Below are 15,806 nucleotides of genomic sequence, written 5' to 3'. Positions count from 1 at the left end.
CCAGTAAAAGAAAAAAAAAAGGTCGTCTTCAGGAGTTGTTCTTTGTCTAGATACTTGTTTGCACAAATACGCTCTAAGGTTTTGATGTTAATGATTACCATCATCGGTGCAATTCAGAAAGGGTGATTGATTCTCAAAATAGAGATAAAACTTCCTTCAGATTCTCAAGATTTACCAAAGATTTTTTTATGCTGTCTTTCAACAGCTTAATGAATGAAGTGGTTCATACATCCCCAACCATAGGAAGCAACGTCGAAGAAATAGTTGTGAAGAACACTCATTTTCTCATGTGGGATATTGGTGGTCAGGAGTCCCTGCGTTCATCCTGGAACACGTATTACTCAAACACAGAGGTATCTAAGTTGCCTTCTGAATATGAATACAAAGATTCAAAGAGTCAGCACAGAAAAGAGATAGGCTGTCCATGATGGCGAATTGACAGTTGCTTCTCAATAAGATTGTGTTCTGTAAGGAATGTGAGGTTTTCAATTAGAAGAGAAAAGGCCAGTAGAAAGAGTAAATAACTGTTGGTTGTGGGTTTGCTGTATGGCATCTGTGAGTTCCTCTGCACAGCAGTACTGTGACTGTGCTACCGTTGAAGCAAGCAAGGACAGGGATCAATCAGATAATCTGTCTCAAGATCTCACAGCTTGATGAGGCTCTGGTTAGGGGAGGAATAAGATATTTTAAGCATAATTTAACACAGGATTTCCAAAATTCAAATCTTGGGTGAGATTATATTTTAGTTTTAAAAAATGAATTTATAGTCCCTCCCCCAAATTTTCTGTCAGTTATTTCATTATTTGACTATTTCAGACCCAACCTGGGAAACAGTCTGGACTAGCTTCTATTTCTGTTTTTATTTCTTGTTGGAGGTAGATTTTTTTTTAAACCAATGCAGTGCTATTGAGAGATTTATCTTTGAGTACACTAATGTACAGTTGCATCCATAATTTCTCTTTACAAACAGGTACATCTAACCAATTTTTTTTTTTTCTAAAATGAAGCCTATTAAAAATTGAGTGGGTGTTTTGAAGGGGATGTGCTGAGGAGGTGGGAAATGTAAGGAAGCTTTGTTGAATGATTCTTTTTTAACCGAAATCCTTGAGATGATATTGCAATTGCATGAGTATTTGTGTGGATATATTCCAGTCCAGTTTGTGACTGTCAGAACCAAACAGCATATCCTAGATTTTTAGCAGTGGTGGCAGCACTTAATTCTTTTTATTTGCAGGGGAAGATAGGATGGTTAGCAAATATGGTTATAGATTAACTTAATAGACACTTCTTTTTCTTCTAATTTTTTTCAATGTTCTAAGATTCATTGTTTATGCACCACACCCAGTGCTCCATGCAGGACGTGCCCTCCTTAATACCCACCACCAGGCTCACCTCTCCCCCTGCTCCCTCCAAAACCCTCAGTTTGTTTCTCAGAGTCCACAGTCTCTCATGGTTCGTCTCCCCCTCCAACTTAGCCCAATTCACTTTTCCTTTCCTTCTCCTAATGTCCTCCGTGTTACTCCTTATGTGCCACAAGTAATTGAAACCATATGATAATTGACTCTCCGCTTGACTTACGTCACTCAGCATAATCTCCCCCAGTCCCATCCTTGTTGATACAAAAGTTGGGTATTCATGCTTTCTAATGACTGCGTAATATTACATTGAATATATAGACTATATCTTCTTTTTCCATTCGTTTGTTGAAGGGCATCTTGGCTCTTTTCACAGTTTGGCAGTTGTGGCCATTGCTGCTATGAACATTGGGGTAATATGGCCCTTCTTTTCACTACATCTGTATCTTTGGAGTAAATACCCTGTAATGCAATTGCAGGGTTGTAGGGTCGCTCTATTTTTAATTTTTTGAGGAATCTCCACACTGTTTTCCAAAGTGGCTGCACCAACTTGAATTCCCACCAACAGTGTAAGAGGGTTCCCCTTTCTCCACATCCTCTCCAACACACGTTGTTTCCTGTACTGTTAATTTTGGCCATTCTAACTGGCATAAGGTGGTATCTAAATATGGTTTTGATTTGAATCTCCCTGATGGCTAGTGATGATGAACATTTTTTCATGTGTTTGCTAGCCTTTTGTATGTCTTCTTTGGAGAAGTGTCTGTTCATGGAATGTTATTTTATGACAGAAATATGTATTAAGGGGAAAAACATGAGCTTAATACATACTTCTATCATAAAATAACATTCTGAAACGAAAACACATTGGAAAGTAAGAGATCAACAATCTTATGATGACTGCAGTTGCCCCTTGAACAATGCGGGGTTAGGGACACTGACCCACTTGCACAATCCAAAATCCGTGTATGACTTGACTCCCCAAAAACTTGACTGATGGCCTGCGTTGACCAGAAGCCTTACCGATAATATAGAGTGGATGAACACATATTTTTTATGTTGTACAGAGTATATACTGTATTCTGACAATAAAGTAAGCTAGAGAAAAGAATGTTATTAAGAAAATCATAAGAGAAAAGGCGTGTTAAAAAAAAATCTCGTTGAAGGGGATCTGTTCAGTCAGCCCCATGCTGTTGACCTGTGTTTAAGCGCCAGCGCTCAGTGTGTGACTGCAGGAGTGAGAAGGACAGCCGCGGCTCTCATGAGTAGGTTAGAGTTGGTGGTCCAGAAAGAAATATGTTATTAATGACACCACTTGTATGGAATGTTTCTTTAGTAAACTCTGTAAGTATTGCAAAATTGGTACACAAAGACCCCCTGGCCTTTCCCACAGCACGCCAGTGTAGCACCTAGCAGTTGCGATCTTAGATGCCAGGTGGGCATCCTGTCTGTGTGGTGTTGCCCTGCTGGCTTTGTTCACCCTCGTCACCTTTTTAAATTCCTTACCTTGAGACCTCCAAAAGCCGAAGGTCTCCGTCATAATGCAAGGAGTTCAGCTGTTGGCAGATTCCTGACAACTTCTGTCATTAGTGTCACTTCCCCGTATTCTGTCCCTGCTCATTTTGCCATGGTTTTTACATTTCTTCCTTCTAGTCTCTTCCCTTTTATCCCCTGTGAAGCCCTTCACATTGTATATGCAGATCACTCTCCTTGTCTTTCTGAACAATCTGGTGTCACCCTCCCTCTCTCCGTTTATTCTGCGTCATTCCTCTGTTACAACTTAGCTCTGCTTAATCTCACTTCTTAACTTTTTCTTCTGAGATACTCAATTAGGGGCCCCTGGCACTATATCTTCTTATTTTTCTTACCAAAGATCCTTTTACTTCTAATGTGTAAGACCCACCTTTCCTCATAGGCACCGTTACCAGCCGCTTTCTCCAGTGCTCTGTGCTTGCCCCTCTTTAGTTTCAGCTCCATCCCCTCTACCATATTAACCCCTAAATAGGTATGTTTCTATTTAGCACTTTTTTCTGGGGCTCTTATTGTTGATCTTGTATTAAAACGTCTTGTTTATCGGTTGTTGTTTTTTTTGTAAATTTGCTTCTCTTTTTCTTTAAAACTTGTGTGCTCCTTTCTAGTGGGCAGGAGACTGTCTGAAACATAAATAATTACTGATTGCCAAATGAGCAGTCATCGAGTATTTTCAAGTTTTAGTAAAAGTTATTTAAATTACTGTGACTTTCCCTTTGAAATTTATTTTTTGTTACCTGCATTTACAAATAAATCTTTGTGTTACAGAGTTTGATGTTTTAAGAGATCACCTTTTCAAAATAAACTTAGGATATAGCTTTTATCTGTTGAAATTATGAGTTATTTTCTTATTAACATTTGGGTTTTACAGTAGAATATAAACTCCTTATGAAAAAGCAGTAGACCATTTTATGGTAATGATGATGTCTTGTGAAGAAAGTATTCTCACTGAGAGTAGTTTTGCATAAAATTTCGAGGTTTCATTCAATTTTCTTTCTTTTTGGTTGTCTTCTAGTTCATCATTCTTGTTGTTGATAGCATTGACAGGGAGCGACTAGCCATTACAAAAGAAGAACTATACAGAATGTTGGCTCATGAGGTAAATTTTGAAAGCAAACATAAACCATGGAGTAAGGTATCTTGTATACTGGTTGTGCGTTTTTACAAAGATTATGGGCTTTGTTGTTGGTTATTTCATCATTAACAGAATTTTATATTTTGATGAAAGTCTTAAAGTCAAAAAGTTTCATAGTTTCATTACATTTTCAAGCTTGGAAAAGCTCAATACATTAATTTGTAGACTGTTACTGTTACTGACAAGATTTTTCAAAGTTTAAACCACTTATTAATGCCTTAAAGAGCCTGATAAATCAAAGCAAGAAAGACAAAAATTTAATTTTTTCCCCCAAGAGTTTATGACTGAAAAGCCTTTAGTGAATAGTCTGAGTTCACTTAATTCTATTTCAGATACACAAAAGACTTAGAAAATAAAACACATCTGTCCATCAGGCATTAAGTGTTAAGATATGAAATATCTTATGTGACCCACCAATCTCATTTTCTTCATTTCTGTCAAAGAATTCTGAGAGAATTACATTATCTTAAAAGTAGTGATTATCAATCCCATGTATATTTTTATACTTTCCCTGCATTTTTATTTGTCAATTGTACAAAATATTACATTTCATTGTTCATAAAATCTTATATAATGATCAAGAGTATTTTTTTCCCCATAACTCAGTTTGGGGTTTTTTGGGACAATATTGTGATTATCCATGTCCATACATAGAGCTTTTAGTTCATTCTTTCTGACAACTCTGTAGAGTCCTAGTATATGATTAAACCATAGTTGATCGATCTTCTTCTCCCTTTTTTTTTTGTCTGTTCTTCTATTAATGAACATTTAGGTTATTTCTACATTTTGATAGTTTGAACAGTTCTACAATGAACATTAATGAAATACAATTAGTCTATTCCAATATTAGTAAGATAAGCATTACCCAGCTCTTACCTTCAGTCCTCCTCTTTAAATTTGGAGAAATTCTGTAGTATTTGGTAACATATTACCATATTTGCCCATTAGAGTATCATTGCTCATAGAGTTTTAAATCAGTGTTTAAGATGCATGTTTATTTTACTTTTGGCCCAACAATATAAAATAACTTTTGATTATCTAACTTATAGTTAATAAGCCTATCTTTGTCAGAGTCAATCATTAAATTACTGTTACTTGAGGAAATTTATTTTCATTTCAGTACAACTTTTATTTATTTATTTATTAGTTTTTATTTTTTAAGTAAGCTTTAGGCCCACTGTGGGGCTTAATAAACTCACAATCCCAAGATCAAGAGCTGTGTGGTCTACCGACTTAGCCAGCCAGGTGCCTATCAATAAAATTTTAAAATTTAAATATTACTGCCTAATAATTTTAAAGTAGAAGGATTTCATTATCACTGTCCAGTTAGGCATATCTGACCTTCCTCATGCATTAGTTTAATTTGAATTGTGGTCTTTCATGTATTAGAAATATTTCATATTGATTGCAGGATTTACGGAAGGCTGCAGTCCTTATCTTTGCAAATAAACAAGATATGAAAGGGTGCATGACAGCAGCTGAAATCTCTAAATACCTCACCCTTAGTTCAATTAAGGATCACCCCTGGCACATTCAGTCCTGCTGTGCTTTAACAGGAGAAGGGTAAGTGCTAAACGGTATGAGGGGAGCTATGACTTCTTTCAAATTTCTGTCAACTTTTCTTCTTTGATCCTATTCCCTTTTTTTTGTTCTTAAAGATAGTTTTCATATTGTATTTCAATTATTTAAGGTAGAAATAATTTTAGTCCGTTACTGTTGTTAAGGTACACTTTAGCAGAGTTACTGACACATTTTTTGTAATTTTTATTTTTTTTTAATTTTTTAAATTTTTTTAATTTTTTTTAATTTTTTTTTAGAAGTGCTTTTATTTTTTTTTTAAGATTTTTATTTATTTATTTGACAGAGAGAGGTTACAAGTAGGCAGAGAGGCAGGCAGAGAGAGAGAGGAGGAAGCAGGCTCCCTGCTGAGCAGAGAGCCCGATGCGGGACTCCATCCCAGGACCCTGAGATCATGACCTGAGCCGAAGGCAGCGGCTTAACCCACTGAGCCACCCAGGCGCCCCATTTTTTGTAGTTTTTAATATAAACAGTATTTTAGCAAAGAAGTCAGTAACAAATGTCTGGATGAAGTTGTCACAATCCAGATTTTTAGTTGCTGTTTCGTTTCTTGCATACAGCATTACAGTTAACCTGAATTAAAGAGGAAGCTTCAAAGCAATTTCAGATTTTCTGTAAAGCCTTAATAAAGCATGAGCTCTCAGCTTTCCACAAGAGTACATCTCCTTTCTAATCAGGAATCCTTTCAGGGGACATACTTCGAGAGAGGAAACGTTTGAGATAACTGCTTCCTATAGCTTATTCTTTTTTCCTGAGAACTTGAATTTGGATGGAGTAGGCTAAAGAGAACCCAGCGTGTTACACGTGACTTATCTAGTTGATTTCCAGGAGCTTATTTGTCCTTTGATCAACCTGACCTTCTTTGTTATGCTCCTATTGGAAATAGCTTGTAATAAAATAGCTCCATGTAGACTTTTTGACCTATCCTAAGACTGGGCCATAAGCATTCCATTCTTTAGAATTTAGGTGCATAGGGGAGAGTTTCTGTAGTGGTTTCAGTTTTAATCTTAAAATTAGGGGGAGAGGACTATTTGCAGTCTTGATTGTAGAGCTGGGTTATCTTCAAGATGAGACTGAAACCATTTCCCAATTACTCAACTAATCTGGTCCCATCATTTTGTCTAAGTGAATCTTCCACTTAAAAATTGCACTTTTGGGGTGCCTGGGTGGCTCAGTGGGTTAAAGCCTCTGCCTTCCGCTCAGGTCGTGGTCCCAGGGTCCTGGGATCGAGCCCCACATCAGGCTCTCTGCTCAGCAGGGAGCCTGCTTCCTCCCCCCCCCCCCCTGCCTGCCTCTCCACCTACTTGTGTCTCTGCCTGTTAAATAAATAAATAAAATCTTAAAAAAAAAAAAATTGCACTTCTGGGGGCACCTGGGTGGCTCAGTGGGTTAAAGCCTCTGTCTTCGGCTCAGGTCATGATCCCAGGATTCTGGGATCAAGCCCCACATCGGGCTCTCTGCTCAGCAGGGAGCCTGCTTCCTCTTCTCTCTCTCTGCCTGCTTCTCTATTTGTGATCTCTGTCTGTCAAATGCATAAATAAATAAAATCTTTTTTAAACAAAAATGGCTAAAAATTGCACTTCTGGTGTTATCTACATATTTTACTTGCCTATATAAATCATTACTGCAGTATCAACATTTGGGTAAGACTTAAAAATAATAAGTATGCTTTCAATTGTAAGTATTTCCATTTTGAAAATACTTCTGTCTTTTGTTTCAGGTTATGCCAAGGTCTAGAGTGGATGACCTCCCGGATCGGTGTGAGATAACTTTTTGCTTGAAAAGAGACTGCTCTATTTATTCTGTGACATGAACATTTTCTTAGTACCTTTGGCTGCTAAGGCAGCAGCATGTTTAATTTATAACAACACAAACCTCTATGAGCAACACTTGAATCAAGTGCAGCTGAACTGGAACATAAAAGATTTTTTCTTAACTTTTTTTTAATGCACTAATCTTCAGTTGGATGAACATAATGTGTAACTATGTTTTCAGCAACATAATTCTTCTGACTGCTGATTCTAACTATTCAATGACTGCCTTGTAAGAAATGTTTGTCATATGTTTAATGTTTTCGGAAGTATTGTAATACCTTTAATGACCAATTTCTTTCATTTCTTGACCACCCCCTTTCCCTACCAGATAATTACTGGTTTGACATGATAGTAGTGGAAATCATCAGGTTCTGCTTGCAAACTTAACTAGTACTAAATGTTTGCTTCCTCTTCAAACCACTTACCTTTTGAACAGAACTTACTATAGAGAAAGAAATCTACCTAGAAGATACTTATATATAAGGAAGACTGACCATCATGAGACCTGCCTTTAAGTTAATTTCTCCCACATTGCAAGTCATCGATAATTTTAACTTACTATTAGCTTGGAAATTAAGTAGACTGTTTATCTAAAAGAATTAAATTCACTTTTCTGCCTCTAACACGAGATTAGTTTTGACTGAAAACTAATCAAGGAAAAATATTTGAAAGCCCAACTTTGATGGTAAATATTTTGATAAATCTGATATTTTAAAAATGTCATATTATTCAACACATACATTAACTACCGGAAATTATTAAAGCGTACCAGCACTAGTATCAAAACAAGACACTTGGAATATATTTTACTATCAATTATAAGCAACTTTTATTATCAGCAGAAAGTTCAACTATTCCATTTGCAAGGGAGAGCACATCTGCTTTGGCAATAGCTGAAGCGGAGTATAAATATTTCATTTCTTAAAAATTTGAAATTGTGTGTGAATTTGAAGTGTTTCTACCACCAGCAGTATATTATACCTAGAAAACCATATGACTTTCCCTTAAATCTATCTGAGGTTATAGTGTGATAGGCTTAAAACAGTTGCCCTCTTTACAGAACCAGATGTTCTAAAGTCTTTTGCTGGGTTACAGGAAACTGCTGAATTTAATCCTAGCTTTTAAAGTATTACTAGGAGACTGAAAGTCAACACTAACATAAATTTTAAAATAGGAAGAAAAAGTCATATGCTATCAGAAGTTTATTACATATCATTGAAAAGTTTCAAGGCAGTTGTCTAATATGAACAGTAATATAAATAGTGCATACTTTAGAGGGAGGACAAATATTATAATTTTGATCCTTTATTTCAAATGTGTGATTTTGCTATAATGAAAGGGATAAAATGCATACTTAGAGAATAATAATTCATTTTTCCAGTATTTTTTTCATTTGGGTCAAAAATAGGATTCAGTGTTCATAAGAATATCAAAATACCTGTTCAAAAGTGGTATTTTAATTTTAATATTTTTATTGTAAATTGGTTTTACTTTTGCTCTGTTTTCAGGTATACTTGATTTATTATATTTAGTCTAATTGAATGTGGTAACAGTTTCTTTCTATTTAGCGGTAGCACATGCTAGAACTGAAAAATGGCCAGAGGAAAGCTTTCTGGACTTTGGGAACTAGTGGTCTATTAACCTTGTTTTGAACCTTTTTCTTAGTGATTCTGTACCAGGTAGAGGGTAAATTTTGTTTTTAATAAAATCCATAATCTAGAATGTGAGAGAAAGAGCAAACATAAATCAATATGGATGCTTCGTGTTATGTGCTTGGGGGCAGGGAGCAGGAAGAATTATGAAGACAACCATTTACCTAAAGCACACTTTGCCAGAATTTCTGTCTTGGTTGTAGAGTTCAGCCATAAATACTGAGGATAATTCTCTTAGCGCCATCCTGAGAAAATGTATTTATACCCTCGTATCCATCCCTATTATGAAATTTATCTTATATCTAGTAAGATTGGCTGGCTCCGTTTTCTTCTATCAAATTATACGGTTACTTTTTTATATTACCACATCAGCATTATATTGAAAGTGTTTTTAATAGTTGATTGTATTTTGTCAAACAACTACTAGTATAGATTCAAGTTTGCTATTTAATTTTTTAAAATACAATTTATTTTATTTTCTAAATTTTTTTAAAAAGCGTTTTGTTAGTTTGGGATTAGAAATGGTTTATGTTAGCTGCGTTGATAATGAAATCGATATCCCACTAATTTTTGTGGCAGTGATTGGGAAAAGTTTAAATAGAAAATTCATGTAAGACTTTTTAAAGGTTTTTTATAAGTTCTCATTAGAGATTTCCTGTTACATTGATAAGAAAACTGATTATCCTTTACTCCAAGAGAATGTTTTGTTTGACCCAAGCGGGTACCTCATACTAAAGCATTGATTAGGACATTCGTTGTCAATCAACTATAAAATATTGTTTGATGAAAAATGTAAATTTGTAATTAGTGCCTTTATTCACATTTTGAGATGAATTCTCAGTTTTGTACTATACCTGTTCTCTAGAAGTCAGATTAACAGCTGATTAACTTGACAATGAAATAATTCAAGATTCACCTCCCCACCAACCCTTCAGTTGCCTAGCAAAATGCAAAGCATGGGACCCACCCACATTACTTTTGGGATATTATTCTAGATTTTATTTTTATTTTGAGGATGAAGCAATGAAAGTTTAAATATTTTATTAGAACTGAAATGTAACTGCCACCCAAATACGGTATTTTTCTCCATTTTGAACATGTTACATTCTTCATGTTTAAACCCACTGTTGTTATTGCAGCGCATTTGGGAACTCTTAGAATTAACAGGCCCTTTTATATGGGAATATGCTACATAATTTGTATTCTTAGTGTAATTTAATTCCTTAAAATCTGAAATAATATATATATAATCTATTGGAAAACTCATGGTTAAATATGTAATTTTTGCTTTTAGGTTCTGTGTTAGGTGTGCTTCGAGGTATAATTTTATTCTATATTCCTTAGAAGAAAGATAATAGATTCAAGTTTTACTGTTAAAAAAATTTTTTTAAATGGGCACTTACTTACCTTTATAGCCAAAGTCCTTTTGTTTAAGCATAAATTAACTTTTATTTTCTATAGCATAAAGAGAAAATTATTTTCCTATGAAATGGTGAGTGATACAGGCAGTGCTGTAAACAATAGTCTCTGAAGAACTATGGGGAGTCAGCAAAGAAAATTTTAAAGAAATCAATAAATCTTTATATTTTTAAAAAATCTTTTTTTTTTTTTTTTTGTAGTATCTTAGGACAAATTTAGACATGGGATTGCTTGTCACTAGCACTCATTTAATTCTTAGCTATGGAAAACTATATCAGTAGATAAATGTAGTGGTATTATGCCTGTGGATGGGTAAATTCCATTGACATTTATGTTTGAAGACCAACTTCCTGAGTCTAAAGTTTTCTCTGTGGCTTTGGATCTAAAATATTTCATATTCAGTTCAATTCCAAAAGAGGATCTTTTATGTTTTGTTGGGATAAAGTCCCTTCAAGATGTAGTCTATTAACTTGTATCTAATAGAATACTGTGCTGGCTCTCCAAAGAGGTGGATTTGAATCTTAATTTGGCCATTAATTGTCTAGTTGACCTTAGATGGTTACTGTTCACAGACTTTTTGTTTTCTCCCATATTGAGACACTTAAGCCAGCTAGAACTCCATTATCTTGGTTTTAAAGTCCTAATTCCTTACATACTATATTAAAGTCCAAAAGTTAAAATACCAGGAAGGGACATGTGATATGAAATTAAATTCACTTTTGTCTGTTCTTTGATTCCCACCTCATTTTCATTTCATTTAGTTCATGAATACAATCTAATAAGAAAAAGTATCAACTAGTAACTGCTACTCAGCTTAAATTGAGCTAAGAGCTAATGATAATGCAGAAGAGAAAATAAGCCATATTGCTAAGAAAATTATTTTAAGCTGCTGATAATAAAACACCAGTGTTGTGTTTAAAGTACTGTCTTTCAGAGAATATCTTGCTTATTTTCCTGGCTTTTATCAATTAGAAGTGGTCAGTTTGTTCAGAGTCTGTTGGTGTTAGATGCTTCCCCAAACTCCCAGTTCTGTTTGACTTTTCAGTATTGAAAGGAGCGTGTAGCCAGGCTGTCAATATTTTACTAAACGTCTCTGTAAATCTGAGAGTAGTTTACATTCAAGGTTGGTTCCTTCAGTAATGTCTCGTCCTTACTCATTTAGCATTACTGTGAAACCTGAAATACAAGGTTCCCAGAAAGTATTTTTGAAAGAATTCCAGGTAGCCAAAAGTAAATAGAGAAGATCGATTTAAAAAAAAATTTTTTTCTCCATTTTTTTTTTAATTCTCCATTTAAAGTAGAAAAAATATTGTGTTCAACAGATCCAAAATCACCTTTAAGTGTATATGATTTGGTAAAATGTTTGGTAAAGGTTAATTTGGGGTATAGAGCGTCGTACCTAGAAATGAAGTAGAAGCATTTGGTAGTAAAGATAAACATGAGGTTTCATATCGTAATATCCCTTCAAAAGGATATTAAGAGAAAATGTGAATGAAAACAGTGAATTTCCCTCTAAGGCACTAAAATTGCTAAAAAGCATAGTCTCTTTACTGTAGAGCTAGATATCTTACTTTTAAAGTGGCCAAACGACCAAAGACTGATCAGGTTTTTAGAATTTGTTAGTGTTGTCAGTCACATCTTTTTAATTTTTTTCTTAAATTGGTAATCTGCATTGTCTCCTAGAAATGGAGAAACAATAAAATGTGTCGTACATATCTTTTGGAATAGATGACAGAGTTCTAGAAGAATGGAAATGTGTTCTCTTGCACAAACTTATAAAATCTTAATTAAGAAGTTACCTCATTTTTCAGTCCATAAGGTGCTTTGTTGAAGCTTGTGGGATGTTAGGCCCATAAATACTCCCCCTTCACGCCAACTATATTTGAAATATGCAAAATTCACATGTAAGGGATAGCATTCTTGGGAGATTCTATTTCGTTTTATTCTTGGTTGCAGCGGGCAGGGCTGGCATGGTATAGCAGATTCACGTACTGTCTTCATTAAAGCACACAGGCAAGTGCTCAGTCAATTCTTAATTCATTTCATTAAAAATCAAATAAGGGCAAGGAAGAACCCTCAAAGTTGATCAATTATACTGTGACCATATTTCATTACGTGTTGGGAGGATGTCAGATGACTATCATTTGATCTTGGTTGTGCCTAATTTCTTTGCATATTTTGTCCCTATTCCTAAGTGATTATTTTAATCCTCTTATGTTTTCCCTCAGGAAGTTCAGGGACTCGACAAGTCCCTCTTTTATTCTCTTGGAGTAAACTGTTCAGTGTAGTTATGAGATTTTTAATTTCAATTTAAAAAAAGTTTAGCTGCTATTTCTTTAAAAGCGTGAATTATAAAATGATGGTTATGATTTTTTTCCAATTATGTGATAGTATTACATTTTACCCTATTTATCTGTTGCACAGAGTATGGTTTTTAAAAAGAAAAGAAACAAAAACTAAAAGCTATTACAGCCTTGTCCCTGGATTTCTCCTAAGCAGAATATAATGGTTATAATCACACATTGCCATCTTCATATAAATTGGTGCTTTAGAGCATTAACGAGGAAACAGCAGGCCCTGTAAAATATACTTCTTGCCTCAGAATGTAAAACTACTTTAAAGTGTATATTTATGTTCATTTCTTAAGGCTTAAATACAAATTGTTGTTATCCATCAAGCTTTAGGCTTTCTACAAAAGCTGTAACAGTATCTTTGCTAATCAGCTTGGTCAAAATAGATGGTGTTAATACGGACAAAATTAGGAATTGGATCTCTCTATGGGTCCCTTGGTATTTCATAGGAGGGAAAAAAAGAATGTTTTTCATGCCACGAACTGTGCTTCTTAATCCCAACCAAGCAACTGAAATGTGTGCTATTGGTCTAATATATAGCATTAATAAAATAAAAAGAGCAAACCAATTAGTGCATTTACATCATCACTTCTTGAAAATGGTTCAAAGCATGTTCTACTAATGGTGGGGCTGTTTAAAGACATGTTTTAAATTTTTTAATAGCTTTGTTACTGTCATAAAATGCTTCTTTTATATGTTTAGGTTGCTGGTACTTAATGGATTTTTTTTATTTCTGCAATTATGTTATAATGAGTTGCTTGCATGCCTACTCACACAAGTAAAAAGGATGCTGTTTGCTCTGGAATGTTCATTTTTTAGACAGGTTTTGGCTCATTTGCAATCATGGTGCAATACAGTGTAACATTCATTTGTTTTCAGTCAACGGTTTTATTTTTGTCATAATAAATAATTACTTTTCCAATATGACATGAACCCAGTGGTTTCCTTTGAAGATAAAAATCTGTCTTAAAAATCTGTTGCAAGTAATAGAAACCTACCTAAGCTAACAGAGTGATGGGAATTTATTACAAGATTAAGGTCCTATTGTGGGTTCTAATGGAACCTAAGGAAGTCAGGGATACAACTGGGTTTTGGGGATAGACTAGGGCCAGAGACCCAGACTCCGGGATGCTGAGGAGAAACCAAAAAGCTCTTTTTCGCACCCATCTCTTTTTCACTTGTTTCCTAGGAACTCCACATGGCAGATAATGTCCAAACCAAATAGTTACCATAGTTTTATCTTTGTACGAATAAGAAATCAGATCCTCATTAGGTTCTTAGTTATGGTGTCAGAAACCAACCTCCGTGTTTTGGAGTCAAAATAGAATGCATAGACGGAGTTTAGGATAAACAGGAACAATAATGATGTAGGAAAAGATGTTAGGGTTTGAAGCCCACGGCCAAGAAGAGAATTCTTTTTTTTTTTTTTTTTTTAATTTATTTGCAGCGTAGCAGTATTCATTGTTTTTGCACCACACCCAGTGCTCTATGCAATCCGTGCCCTCTCCAATACCCACCACCTGGTTCCCCCAACCTCCCACCACCCCCCCTTCAAAACCCTCAGATTGTTTTTCAGAGTCCATAGTCTCTCATGGGTCACTTCCCCTTCCAATTTCCCTCAAGAAGAGAATTCTTAAGACAACTTAGTGCTAAAAGGTGGTTTTATTAAAGCACAGGGACGGGATGCATGGGGGAGGCTGGGGTGGGGGGAGGCTATCGTGAGGAGTGGCCCATTATATACTTTCAAGTTAAGAGGGGATTAGGGAGAGCCTAAGCCACCCAGGTATTTTGGAAACAAGGTTTCCAGGACCCTGCGGGAACTAGCTATCATTAGGAAAAGGTCCTTTATTACTGTTTAGTGAAAACTCAGTCAGGAGACTCTTCAGATTATATCAATAGGTGGGTCATATGCTTGGGGGATGATGGCCAGCATGTGTCTTGGGGACTAGAGATAAAGGAAGTTTCCAAAGGAATGTTTTTTTATGTTAAGGAAGATTTACAGGATTCTAGGGGTCTGGCTAAGATTACCTACTGCCAGCCTTGTTGGTCAGGTTTTCAGGGTGGTTCAGGTTTCCTGAGACAAAGGCCAAGAAGGGAGTAGAGGAGGAGTGTGGAAGAGAGGAAAAGGTAACTTTGTTTAAAATTGAGCCTTGCCCGTGGCCTTAATATGGCCATTAAAAAAAATTTTTTTTTCAGCTTTATGCTTTTAATTGGTTTCAGTTACAGTTTCATATTCCCCAAGAACATTGTTCATTTCCCTGCAGTGGGTCGGTTTCTCTTTCTGGTCTGAACAGCTGGGGTTTGGAGGAAGGTCCACTTACCAGAGAAGGGGAATCCCTGGACTATAGGCAAGCCATCCAAGGGGGAGGGGGGGTTATAAAAGGAAATATATTCAGTCTTTGAAACCTGGTCCTGAGACAAAGCTCCTCAAACCGTTGGAATTTCCTGAATGATTGGAGTGTCTTTTGTCATTCATAAGAAGGCTCTTTAGCTCCTGTAAATGAGGTGACTCAGTGGGCTTCTTGACAAACTCAGAGTGGAGCTGCTCTGCAGGTATACCAAATGATGAGAAGGTTGGAGCTTTCAGTTCTGCCTGCCTCTGGAAGGGGAAGATGGAGGAGGAGTGCTGCTGGTCAACCTCTGTGAAAGCTTTTTTTTTTTTTTTTTTTTAAGATTTTATTTATTTATTTATTTGACAGACAGAGATCACAAGCAGGCAGTGAGAGAGGAGGAAGCAGGCTCCCTGCTGAGCAGAGAGCCCGATGTGGGGCTGATCCCAGGACCCCGGGATCATGACCTGAGCCAAAGGCAGAGGCTTTAACCCACTGAGCCACCCCCGCCCCCCCCCCCCGCTCTTTTTTTAAATCTCTATACCCAGCTTGGGGCTTGAACTCACAACCCTGAGATCCAGTGCCCCATGCATCACTGACTGAGCCAGCCAGGCACCCTTCTGAAAACTCTTGGACAAGACTGAT

The 15,806-nt window shown here is 36.0% G+C and overlaps 1 protein-coding gene across 1 annotated transcript in view; it reads left to right on the top strand.

Moving 5' to 3' along the window:
- Positions 1 to 13,755, top strand: part of ARL5B (ADP ribosylation factor like GTPase 5B) — a 30,936-nt gene extending 17,181 nt beyond the window's left edge. The window contains exons 3-6 of the mRNA XM_059404222.1: positions 206 to 353; positions 3,898 to 3,981; positions 5,429 to 5,580; positions 7,316 to 13,755. Coding sequence (XP_059260205.1) covers positions 206 to 353; positions 3,898 to 3,981; positions 5,429 to 5,580; positions 7,316 to 7,364 — 433 coding nt within the window. The 3' untranslated portion in view covers positions 7,365 to 13,755. The remainder of the gene's footprint in view (positions 1 to 205; positions 354 to 3,897; positions 3,982 to 5,428; positions 5,581 to 7,315) is intronic.
- The last annotated feature ends 2,051 nt before the right edge of the window (positions 13,756 to 15,806 follow it).

The sequence above is a fragment of the Mustela nigripes genome, chromosome 6 (assembly GCF_022355385.1).
Source record: "Mustela nigripes isolate SB6536 chromosome 6, MUSNIG.SB6536, whole genome shotgun sequence".
NCBI lineage: Eukaryota > Metazoa > Chordata > Mammalia > Carnivora > Mustelidae > Mustela > Mustela nigripes.
The sequence above is the reverse complement of the archived record's forward strand: the minus strand, read 5'-3'. Positions and strand labels throughout refer to the sequence as shown.